The following is a 13006-nucleotide window of genomic DNA, read 5'->3' as shown; positions in this document are numbered from 1 at the left end:
AACAAGATAATTACATAAGCCAATAGTGTGTTGTATATGAGCACGGTGTTTAGAGAATGTTTTATGCGTACAGAAATAGGGAGAGAGTGAGTCCCTTGCCTATTGAATTTAACATAAAGCATGCACCATTTAAGATTGTTCTCAGCACTTATGTCTATTTAAGTGACTCCAAGCAACATACAATATTATATGTAATCTTTCACCACACAACACCTAAAATATAAACATGGCCGGCCAGAGAAGAGCTGTTGAACTTCCAGGTGTCACTACAAACCAGAAGCCCTCTTATATACAGAGCAATGTCCTCTTACCAGCCCACATGGCTTTCCTTACAGGGCACATGATTTACTGTGACTCTCCCTCCAGTTATTCAGCCCACTTCAAGTCCTCACAGGTTATTATTGTAGAGAGCATAATTTCACATAATTTTTTAGTCTGGCTGTCAGACTGTTTGAGTTAAAGACACTTATGATAGGCTGACTGTTAAGTCTCGTTTCTGCAGTGCTTGTGTAAATATCAACCAGGACAGTTGTGATAGTCTGTTACCAGTTGTCCTATGATCTACTACTCATATGAATGCACATAATATTCTGAACTGGTGCAAGAACATGTATAACATCTGCATTCATATAATGCAACCGATTTGGGGGTTGCATTTATGAATAATATGTCATACATTGCAGACAGGAACATGTTAACATGGCTGTGATTACCTTTATTGTCTAAGACTATAGCACCACCATGTGGTCTGGCAAATATTGCCACTCTTCGAACATACAATGAATATGAATGGGACAGGTCTTAACATGCTTTAAAGGGTTAGTTCACCCAAAAATGAAAATTCTGTCATTGGTGACTCACCCTCATGTGGTTTCAAACCTGTAAGGCCCAAATTAAGATCTTTTTGATGAAATCAGAGAGCTTTCGGACCCCTCCATAGACAGCAATGTAATTAACATTTTCAAGGTCCAGAAAGGTAGAAAAAAAGTCCATCTGACTACAGTGGTTCAACATTGTTATGAAGCGACGAGAATACGTGTGCAAAAAACAAACAAAAATAACGACTTTATTCAACAATTTCTTCACGTCTGTGTCAGTCTCCTACGCTGTTGACGTTGGCCAGCTCCTGTGTCAGCATCACATGCATGCGCCGTGATGCTCATGTGAACAGCATCGGCCAATGGTAAGCCGGCGTTTTGGCATAGCTCTGACGTAACTCGGAAGCGCTGCACTGTATTTACTACGTCAACAGCGTAGGACACCGACATGAAGAAAGTGTTGAATAAAGTCGGTATATTTGTTTGTTTTCAGCACACAAAAAGTATTCTCGTCGCTTCATAAAATTAAGGTTGAACCACTGTAGTCACATGGACTATTTTAGCTGTGTTTTACCACCTTCCTGGGCCTTAAAAGTGGTAATTAAATGGCTGTCTATGGAGGGGTCAGAGCTCTCGGATTTCATCAAATATCTTCATTTTTGTTCTGAAGATGAACAAAAGTCTTACGGGTTGGGAATGTCATGAGGGTGAGTAATTAATGACAGAATTTTCATTTCACATGGGTGAACTAACCCTTTAATAATAACCTCAATGCTTTATAATACTCCAAGATATGGATATGGCATTAAAACCAGGTTCATCTTATAAATAACAGTCCAGTTATGAAGTCAAAAGTATTGTTGCATTATAAGAGAAGGTCAAAAGTGAGTATTTAAAAAAATAATAAATATAAAAACTAATTTCTGTTGTTACACTCTAAAAAATGCTGGGTTAAAAACAACCCAAGTTGGGTTGAAAATGGACTAACCCAGCAATTGGGTTGTTTTAACCCAGCAATAAGGTTGTTTTAACCCAGCGGTTGGGTTAAATGTTTGCTTAAAACAACCCAATCGCTGGGTTAGTCCATTTTCAACCCAACTTTGGGTTTGGGTTGTTTTTAACCCAGCATTTTTTAGAGTGGAACCAAAATTACACTTTGATTTCAAGGCCTGAATGCAGAAGGATAAAGTCATGTTTTCAATTATAATCAGGATCTAATTAAAATGTTTCAAATGTTCCAAATAACTGTCTGCAACTTCAAATGGAACAGGGCATCTCAATCAGAAAGACATGGGATGTGCATTCATTAGAATTCAATTAAATGTTATCTTCAAACATATCTTTTCTTTCATATAAAAATATATCCTGAAACATAGCTACCAACAAAACACAGTACCGTCTAACCGGACTTCTATTTAACCTTTACTGTAAAGCTATATGGACTAACATAGGCAGAACCATCAACCAACTGGATTTAAATTGAAGTTACAATTAAATAAATGATTTTATTACTACAGTGAAGATGGATGTGATGGCATGCAGCCAGTGATAACGGGTGAATCATGCAGCAGGGGAGTGAAAAGGCATCGGGCATCAAAGCACTTAAATAATAAAAAAGTAAGACAAAAAGATACATGAAACATGAAATGCATGAGTTAAAAATAAAAGGGCAAAATAGTATCCAACTTCGAGATCAGTTTGATTTATTTGACTTTGGAACCACTTGTATGTAAATAGTATATTTACATAGGCAGTATGAACAATCAAATAAAATTCTTATTTTGCATCATACTGATTTTCAATAACCTTTTCGCACAAATCACTCATTTCCACCCATTTTTCAGTCTACAAGTTAACTAGCGTAACAGTATTTAGAACCTTCTAACAAATACAGAATAGTCAAAAATAACAATGTACAGGCCTTATAAGGAGAAAATAAATATTATATTTAATCCATTTAAATTAGCTTAAGCAGTAAATTAGTTTCCAGGGATAATTACCTCATATCTTTAATTCATTCAGTCTGGTCAATTTTATGTGCACATGCACCATCTTTTATAAATTAATCTGAGAACTCAATTTGAAAAATCGCAAAACAACACAATACGCAAGGTAACTTTATACCTTTGTACAATATTCATCATACATCTACCACTTTAAAAATTCAAGTGTTCGTTTCCCTAAAATATCTCTCAATGTGCAAACAGACATTACATGCATCTTCCTGAGTCTAGATATACACGCCAAATAGGAAAATTAAAGCTCTGAATATAGTGCAATTACACAATAGCATAAAATACGCTCAATAAAAACAAAAAACATGGACTTTTGGTAATACTAATTCATGAATATAGTTTAAGGCCTAAATGCCGTTACTGTAATTAAGGGTCCCCTAGGTAAGTTAGGGATAGTTCACCCTAAAACGAAGATCATCATTTATTCCCTCTCATGTTGTTATAAACATTTGACTTCTTTTTTAATCTCATGGAAAAGAGCAGCAAGAACATTTAGCTAAACATCTCATTTTGATAAACTCATTCAGGTTAGGAACGACATAAGGGGAATGTTCATTTTTGGGCGAACTATCGCTTTAAGGGACACAATGTGAAATAGGCACCTAGACACTCTGTCTGAGACACAGCACAGGAACAGTGCTTTGAGGTTAAACATGCTGGTCCCTCGCCATGACATGTTTAGGGTTAAGATGATGTATTCCCTGCCTTATGTGCCCTGTGAAACAATTCTACCAGACTCACGCCACCAATAAGCGTGCGAGTCTCATGCTGATCGACACATTCCAGTTAATGTTGGTGCTCTGCAATGAGAACAACTACTGCCGCTCTCACCATGTAAGGAATAAGCACTCATCCAGGCCACATACTGACTGGATGGTTGAGCTGTACCCTGATTCTGTCTGCACTGACCTCCATCTTTTTTCCTTTCAGGTTCCCAGGTACTCTTTCACACTCATCTATCATTAATCCAAGCCGGCTAACAGAGACGTCCAATGTACAGATATTTAATATCAGCAAAGATACTAATACTAGCAAAGATGAACTGTTAAATATTAATATAGCTATATTATATCTCAATTTATTCCCTTGATATTATTTTTGAGGGATTTTTGAATGCGAAGGCCACAATGTAAATGTGATGCTGAAATCAATCCAAGATAATAGCTGATAATAAAAAAACACCTCAAAATCTATGAATCTAACTCTGCTACCGTCTTCAAGTGAGTACTAAAACTTCTGCCCTGAATAAAGCTCAAGTGCTGAAGACATACATCCCAATACTGCTTCAAACCTTTGCTGTGTGACAAAGCTGCAGTGCTCGGTGGCTTGAATGTGTATGTACAAATATAAATGAAGCATAACATCTGCAATAAACCTTCTTTGGTTACTTTGAGTGAGATATCAACGTCTTCTGAGCAACATTCAAGAATCTCTTGAAAATAAGATTGTGAATTGAAAAGACATAAAACTGCAATTAAATCAAACTGAATGAGCAGTGGAATGATGGTGACAGGTGATGTAATGTGCAAAGAGAGGAAATGACCTCAGATCTCAGGAAATGACATCACTGCCAGGATTATGCTAATATTAAAGTCTTCATTTTTTTTATAAATATATTTTTGCATCTTATAGCTGAAGTGTGCAATTTTTTGTGCCAAAAATACCGCCCCAAACTCACACTATCGGTTGAGCTGCTCACACAAACAGTTTGTTTTGTGCCAGTAGTGGCACAGAAATGACTCACGACACCTTTAGGAGGGGGCCTTTTCGAGAACAAATTAACAAATATTCTTTCAAAATTCATGCCTGATTTTTGCGGGGCACTGCACATAACATTTGAGGGGAAAAATAAAAGATATCGTAGCCACCACCTATTAATTTGTGCCATGATGTACCACTTTGCAGCCATAATTGAACTAAAGCGAGGGAACGAATCAAAAAATCATGGGAACAAATTAGTACAACATGGACACGATTTACCTATAACAGGGAAACATATGAATAAATCGTGGCCATGAATTAAGAATTAGTTCCCGCTTTTGTCTTCTAATAAATACATTTCTCTCAATTAATTCATTATACAATAACCTTATTTGAACAAAGCAAAGTTTGTTCATGTATGAATACAGTGCAGAGGTCAGCACTGGTTTTAGCCTCACTCTGACTGAACATATTAATAGACCTGAAAAAGCTTCAGGATCTTTTCCATTCCCTACACGGTAAGTCTAGTTTTGGAGTTTAGCTGCCTGCTCCTTCTCGACTTTCTCCTTGGCTTTCTCCTTCTCCACCAACTTCTCCTCCTTCTGCAGCATCACCATGATCTCTGCAACCTGGCTGGTGGAGATATCGATGTCCTCCTTATCGATCAGCTCTACCACCTAACACACACACACACACACACACATGCCAGATAAATGTCAAAGTCAAACTAAAATGCTGAATCAACCAAACAGGTTAAGAAGGAAAATCAATGAGGGACCAAAGAATCCCTCTCTTGTTACCCTGATGACATCATCAATGTCTATCTTTCCATCCTTGTTTTCGTCGAGCGCGTCTGCGATGCTGAGCAGCTTGTGTTCAGGAATGCTCTGGATCTGCTTCATGACTGTAATCAGCTCGTTGATGCTTATCAGATTCTCCCTGTAGGAGAAGAACACACTGCATACAGGAAACGGTTGCTTGATAACACAGCGGGTAAGATGGTGGAGGATGAGTTCACTGATCAACCAAATCGCATGCCATGACAGCCGTGCAGGGTTCCCAGAAGAGACGTTTGGAGTCATTGCTAATTGTAATTAGAAATTGATTCTCGAATCTTCATGAATTTTTCACGAAATCATGCAAGCCTTATTTGTATTTTCATCAGAGGACTAAAATAAAGGCCTTAAAAGTGATCCATGTTTTACTTGCAGCACTGAGAACAGTGAACAAGAGGACGATTTCAGAGAACAATCGTAATCGCACAACTAATTAAATCCATAATAGGCAGCATTAATGAAATAAACAGGACTAGCAAAAGAAATGACAAGCACACCGATGATGGATTAAAATATTAAATCAAAGGAAATCACACTACAGACTGCCTCAAATATTTAGTGTTTGGTTACATAATTGGCTAAAAAATGGTGTTAAACAGAGATGCACCGAAATTTCACTAGCCGTTATCACTGCACGTTTTGTGACGCTCCGCTCAATATTCCAATCTACGCATGTGTGGAGCTCAGTTGCTCGCGGTCCACGCAAACGCTCCACTCATGTACTGCTCATGCTCATCAGAAAAAGTCAAATAACGCAATGACTACATTTCTATGTAGTAGTATACTTGTTTCTGTTTGCAATGGCCCTACTGTACAAGCCTGGTCCTACCAGACTCTCGTACATTTCATTTGTACAGAGAGTCGGGCCACTCTCCATTGACAAGCGTCAACTTCCTTGAAGGCGGGTACTCTGTTGAAAACTGTTGGATCTGCCCAGAGCCACTCTGGATCTGCCATAACCAATCGCTAACGTCACTTGGTCGTGACGCATGTCATCTCAAACTAGCGCACGACATCAATCATCGTTCTCAGCCACTCCCTCTGTTCACTGATTGGACCGGTTAAAATTTGACCGGAGAAAACCAGAGAATATACCACGATCCCAGACGGAGTACTGAAGAAAAATGAAAATTGAGCGGAAGTACGTAGGAGGGCGGAGACAGGTTATTACTGTACTGCAACATTGTGTAGCATAGCCGTGCTGGGCAACGCTGGTAAAATGACGCTACCCTCTCGTTCACTGATGCGCTCCCCATTCACATGCTCTGATAATAATAGCTTTGTAGGACTATACATTATTTGTATATTGGTCAAAAATAAATCTGTTAAATCTGATTCTGTTGTACAGAATGGAATAAAAAAAATTATTATATAGTGATATTTAATATTAATATATTTTCTGTCCAATTTTAGTGTTACTTTCAATAAAAGTGTGGTTATTTTATTAGCTTATATTTTTTCATTATTTTCAGTATAAAAAGTCTAATATTAATACAATTATACAAAAAAAGCTAATTTAATAAAAATAAATAAAATAAAAAATAAATAAATGATTTTTTTTTAAAAACATTCCGTTTTAATTTCGGTGCACCCCTAGTGTTAAATCCATTTTTTTAAGTTAATTCTTTTGATGAGGAAACAAAACAGAAGGCGAGAGGTCACTCCTGTCCTTACCTTGGCAAGCCACTATGTTTCTCAAAGAACAATCTAAAAAACAACAAAGAAATTATTTTTATTTGGACTGGGAACCCTTTTTTTTGTTTGTGTTTATAACCCGTGAGGTTATTCTTCCACCACCACTTTACGGTGTTGATTACAGCTTCTCATCATGCATTACTGATGGTGTAACGTGGATACTCACACACATGCACTCACACACAGAAACCAAAATCACCACTTAAAATCACCCAATTCCATTCAAACAGCAAATCAAGGTATCTTACCCAATTGGTGGTGTGGTGACGGCGTCCATCTGTCCGTCTAGCACGACCTTGTCCTTCTCCAGCTCAGTGACAATCTTATCCATTCTGCCAATCATGCGGTTGACTCGCTTTGACAGATGTCGACTTGCCTTCGACTCCTCCACCACTTCCTCCTGTCCCGTCTTGGATAGCTCTCGCTTGATCTCCTCCAGGTCCTGTAGAGAGACACAGTGGATCATAAATGTTTATGACAAACAGGAAAATGAACCGCTTGTTTATGATTGTCTCTCTCGGCAGACACACCTCGCTGTACTCCAGCACATCATCCTTTAGGTCCTCCAGCTCCTCTTTCTCTTTGGTGAGGAGATTCTTCTGCTCCTTCAGTTTAGTGCAGGCGTCACTCAGCATGTCAATCTCTTCCTTGGTGATCTCCTCCCCCTATAAAATGACACACACAGTGTCCATCAACACTCACTCCTGTGAACACACACATTTACATACATGCACAGCAGTGTTGGGGAAACTTTGAATCAGTGATGGACTTTTTGTTGCAAGTGAGAGTTAGGTGCAAATTCCGGTCTAGAACAAATACTTTTAGTGACGAAATATATATATAAAATAGATTCTTTGTAACTTTAATTAGCGAAAGCTTATTTTTAATGATACTAAATAGTATCATTATCTATTCCAAAACCTTGCTTAGTTCACTGTGGGTACGGCTCCACTATAGGTCACACCAATAACTACAGTTAAGCTACCCTAAACCCTAAATCTAAAAAGAGATTGTTTTATTAAATGCTTATTTTATTAACTATTTGGCACTAAACCTATGAGGATTTTGATTAGATGGCATAACGCTAAATATAAATTTAGAACAAAATTTAAACACAATAATTCATCTAAATATAAAGTCAACATATTCCATAAAAATGCTCTATATAACCGTTTTGAATACATGATGATATCAATTAAATGAACTGTGCACAAACTGATGAATAATAAAACAGCTTCTCAATATCACAGATATATTCTTGCTGGGAACATTTGATTATTTCCTCAGCTTGCTCAGTTATAAGACAACACAAATTAAATATTACAATTTAGATGAACAGTTTTCAATTATATTTTAAAATGCATTTTATTTAGTACATCATTACTAAAGTGTCATATGATCCTTAAGAAATCATTCTAATATGCAAATTTTAGCTCAAGAAACATTTCCTATTATTATCAACTTTGAAAACAGTTATGTAACATTATAAAAATGTCCTGTTATTTTATATACATTTTATGTTTCCTTGCAGAATAAAAGTACTAATTTCTTTTGAATGGTAGTGTAACTTGCTATTGGAAAAACAACACTGGTTTGAAAACATTTGAACTAGTGTAGTTAAAGGGATAGTTCACACAAAAATGAAAATTACCCCATGATTTAGCGTAACTGGCATGACGATGACGTTGGATGTAGCGCAAGCGTTTTGTAATGCGAGAGGTGTTACACTTTCTTCGTTAAGTTGAAAACGGAAGGCGGTCCGCCGGAAGCTAGATATTTGACTTTATAACGTGTTAAATATGGATATTTTTCTTACACAAATCCATCGCTTCCCTTCAGAAGGTGTTTATTAACCCCCCAGAGCCGTGTGGATTACTTTTATAATGGATGGATGCACTTTTTTGGACTTCAAATTTTGGGCTGCCATTCACTACCATTATAATCCTGGGATTAGCCAGGACAAACTCCGATTGTATTAGTCTGAAACAAGAATGTCATATACACCTAGGATGGCTTGAGGTGAGTAAATTATGGGATCATTTTCATTTTTGGGTGAACTATCCCTTTAAGTTGCTCCCCAACACTGATGCAGAGACATAAAGTGGTTGCTCTTTTATAAGAGGATCAGTCAGAGGAATGGAAGGTCTTCCATACAGAAAAAGTTATTATAGAAAGGTCATTAAAACCATTTGAAACACATCGTAAGGCTTATGTAGTGGGCCTCTGAGCCCTACAAGACAAACAACCACGAGGATTTGCAGCATCTTTCATATGCACTGTCCTACAGGCTCACACATACTCATAAAGGGACAGAGAGTTGAGGTGAAGTGGGAAGGAGGACACAGGCATAACCACACAAGACTTCTGCTCTTTCAAATCACTTTGTGCCTGTTGACATTTTGTGCCTGTTATGCTGAAAATAACAAGCCATACAAGAGTCTAGGCCTAACCTTAAACTAATAGTTTAGATGAATAAACTGCAAAGGATGGAAAAGCACACAGTAAAGTGACTAGGAGAGCAGAGCATCAGTGTGGTGGTCTCCTGATGGGGAGCAGTTCAGCATCTAACCTGAATGCGCAGATACCTCTGCCACTGCTTGAACTGGAGAAATGAACACGCAAAATAATACACAACACACAAAGACAGAGAAAGAACAATTCCTGTGACATGACAGCACAAGATCCTGTTCTACAACACAGTCATCAGTAACACCAGAGATTGTATGGTAAGGACAAATGCAGAGCTTAATATCACCGCCAGAATGTCAAGTAAACTGCAAAGAACTGCAAATTGAGTCCTGCCTTATCTTATTGCTTTGAAAAGTGTAAGTGTATTAGCTGAAATCATTCAATAAAAAAGATGTGGTTGGACCAGCCAAACCATTTTTGGTATCATATCCAAAGCTGCTAATATACTTTTTTGGACCGTTTCTGTTTTTATGTTATAAACTGCTTTATGTGGTATCTTGGTAATAAATAAGTTTATTATCAAGATAGAAAAGAGCTGACTAAAGGCATTGCCAAAATGGCCTCCAAGTGGACTGACTTGCATTAAAAGGGTTATAAAAACACTTTATAACAGCTTTCATTACTCATATTAACAAATATTATTTTATAATGCTTAACATTTCATTATTAGTAAAGAACATTAATGTTTGTTTGGGGTCAGTAAGATTTTTTAAATTTTTTGGAAAGAAGTAAAAAATTTATCAAAAATAACAGTCAAAACAGCAATATTGTGAAACAATACCATTTAATACAAAGTTTTAATATTTTTGGGGAAACATTGTGATAATTTTATTTCAGGATTCTTTGATGAATAAAGTTCAAAAGAACAACATTTGTAGCATTTTAAATGACTTTTCGGTCCCCTTTGATCAATATGATGCATCCTTGCTGAATATGAGAGTATTCTTTTATTTTTTTATTACCGACCCCCAAATTTCAAACAGTAGTGCACATTTACAAAGTTAATCACATTGTGTTTTCATGTAAATATTTTAGTATTTGGTTTTATTTCGTTACCGTAAAACTTCAAATAATAGCCGAGTCCCAAATAGACGCCTGTCTCTTTTAAAAGCCTGGTGTGACGACAGGTTTGGGTAAATAAAGGCCGGTCTCAAATAGACGCCGGGTCTGTTTTTTAGTATCGGGCTGTATTTGATCTTCTCAAACCCGTCAGATCGTCTGTTCTATGTTTTGATTAGATTTCATGTGACAGACGGAACCGTTCATGAACGACTCATCACTATGGCAACATAAAGAGGTTAACGAACTTTCAGTTTTCAGTTTTCACTTAATTCTCTCAATACCACCATGGAGAAAAGTATAATTTGACATTTAAGCTGACAGTTGTCAAATTTCAAGCGTGGGTAAAGCTGGATACGGAGCGGCTGAAAAATTCCTTTAATACTTGCGCGCAGACGTGCGCGTGTGTTTGTGTGTGCGAGGGAGAAGGAGGAGATATATTTCATTAACTTCGGGATGTTATCCTTGGGTATGTGGCCTGACAGTAGCTTCTGATGGAAGCGAGGATCACCTTATCCGTTGTTTCAAAGAGGGAGAGCCGTGCGCATCTGGGCGGGATCTGTTAGTGCGAGCAAGGCAGGCAGAGTTAGCGGAGGCTGGAGAGGGAGAAGTGGAGGAGAACCGCGGGGATGATGATAGTGATGAATAGAGTAATTTTCTATCACATGATTGCAGTTGTTTTACAGGGTAGCCTTCATTCTTTCTTGTTGATGTGTTTCGGGCAACAAGTTCATACGCTCAATGGATTTTAGCGGTAACTTATATTGTTCTGCCCATTGCTATCACATCGTTTCGTTTTTTGTGCTGCCAATAATCTAAGACATTTCTTACATTAAATGATTTGTTAAAAACATTCGAATTAATTATAAATAAAACGTAATATAATGTGGTAACCTCCTACCGTCATGCTCAACACTAAATTACATCTCAACACTAAATTAAAGGCCTGTCTCTTATAGACGCCTGTTTCAAATACAAGCCGGTGCAGTTCGGTGATTTGGGTAAATAGAAGCCCGGGCTATTATTTGAAGTTTTACGGTAATCATGTTTAATAAAAGCTTTAACAACACATCTCCAGATTTTGTTACCTTAATTCCCTCCAGCACTGGTGCAGTATCTCGTAGTGTTTCTGAATGGATGGCCACGTCTACACTGGAGAGAGCGTGTTCTGCATCCACCCGTTGTTTTACTTCCAACTCCGCCATCTCACCCTCCTGGAAACATATACAAAACCTTTCATAAACATTTCAACTCTATTACAGGCATCACTGACAGACTGAAAGTGACTGTAATGACCTGTGCGGCCAGTTCCTTTGCTTTCTCTACAGCATCAGCCAGTCTCTCCATCTCCCGCTCTCTGTTTTCCTCGCGGATGGCTGCCTCTTCCTGTAGCGTGGCCTCCAGCTTGGTCTTGTTATCCACTTTAGAGAAGTCCAGCTCTGCCACCTTCATCTGCGCTTCTTTAGCCTGTGAAAGCACACGTGAACAAACACTCATTTCACCAGAACAATCTGAAGCTGACTATATATATGTATGTATATATATATATATATGTATATATATATGTATACGTATATGTATATGTATATATGTATATATGTATATACGTATATACATATATACAGGGAGTGCAGAATTATTAGGCACGTTGATTTTCTGATCATATTTTTTTTCCAGGCACATTTGACCAATTCCAAACCACAGTAATCCTAATAACTACTATTGATTTAGTATTTAATAATGTATAAGTGATATATAATTGTTCATGAAGGCTGGAAATGAAAATCACCTTATATTCAGGTGTGCAGAATTATTAGGCATGTTTTCTTTTACAGATAAATTGAGCCAAAAAAGAGATTTAACTCAGACTGAAAAGTCAAAAAGTATTAAATGCCCATGAGAAGGATGCAATACTAATGCAATACTAGACATTGCAGTTAAGGCGTGACCATTGGACAGTGAAATGCTCGTTGGGTCAGCAGGGTCAGACAAAAACATGTGGCGGAGAAAAGACACCTATTAACCGCAAAAGAATTAAGAATTAAGGTGAAGAATTAAGGGTGAAACCATCAGGAACCCTTTAGTCTCCAGCGCCACCATTTTCCAGAGCTGCAACCTACCTGAAGTCTCCAGAAGTGCAAGGTGTCAGGATCTCAGAGACTTCAGTTAGGTAAAGAATCCTAAAAAATGACCCCCACTAAATAAGAATCATAAGCTGAAGTGTTGTAAAATACATGAAGAAGGTTTTTTTATAGGCTTTATGGACAGATAGGTTGAGAGTGACTCTTGAAGGACCAGCACCACATCCTCTAGTACCACTGTTTGAAGAATTCATCTTCCAGAATCTGGCAGTTAGTTTTGGGAGTTCATTTTTAGTCCATCTCTGCAAAACGGACTTCAGGATGGACTGACT

The 13006-nt window shown here is 37.6% G+C and overlaps 1 protein-coding gene across 10 annotated transcripts in view; it reads right to left on the bottom strand.

Annotated features, from left to right (window-relative positions):
- Positions 1-2299: 2299 nt before the first annotated feature.
- letm1 (leucine zipper-EF-hand containing transmembrane protein 1) overlaps positions 2300-13006 on the bottom strand; it is a 31267-nt gene continuing 20560 nt past the window's right edge. For 2 of the 10 annotated variants that reach the window (XM_079843209.1, XM_079843211.1), the window contains exons 9-16: positions 11890-12060; positions 11682-11807; positions 9635-9667; positions 7596-7730; positions 7314-7507; positions 7045-7077; positions 5335-5491; positions 2494-5211 (exon numbers count right to left, since the gene is read on the bottom strand). In XM_079843209.1, coding sequence (XP_079699335.1) covers positions 5059-5211; positions 5335-5491; positions 7045-7077; positions 7314-7507; positions 7596-7730; positions 9635-9667; positions 11682-11807; positions 11890-12060 — 1002 coding nt within the window. In that variant the 3' untranslated portion in view covers positions 2494-5058. Of the gene's footprint in view, positions 5212-5334; positions 5492-7044; positions 7078-7313; positions 7508-7595; positions 7731-9634; positions 9668-11681; positions 11808-11889; positions 12061-13006 lie in introns of all 10 variants that reach the window. The other 8 variants (XM_079843212.1, XM_079843214.1, XM_079843218.1 and 5 more) reach the window with 6 other exon arrangements.

The sequence above is a fragment of the Gobio gobio genome (genome assembly GCF_949357685.1).
Source record: "Gobio gobio genome assembly, chromosome: 18".
Taxonomy (NCBI): Eukaryota; Metazoa; Chordata; class Actinopteri; order Cypriniformes; family Gobionidae; genus Gobio; species Gobio gobio.
Note: the sequence above shows the minus strand (reverse complement) of the source record. Positions and strands in the feature narration are given on the sequence as shown.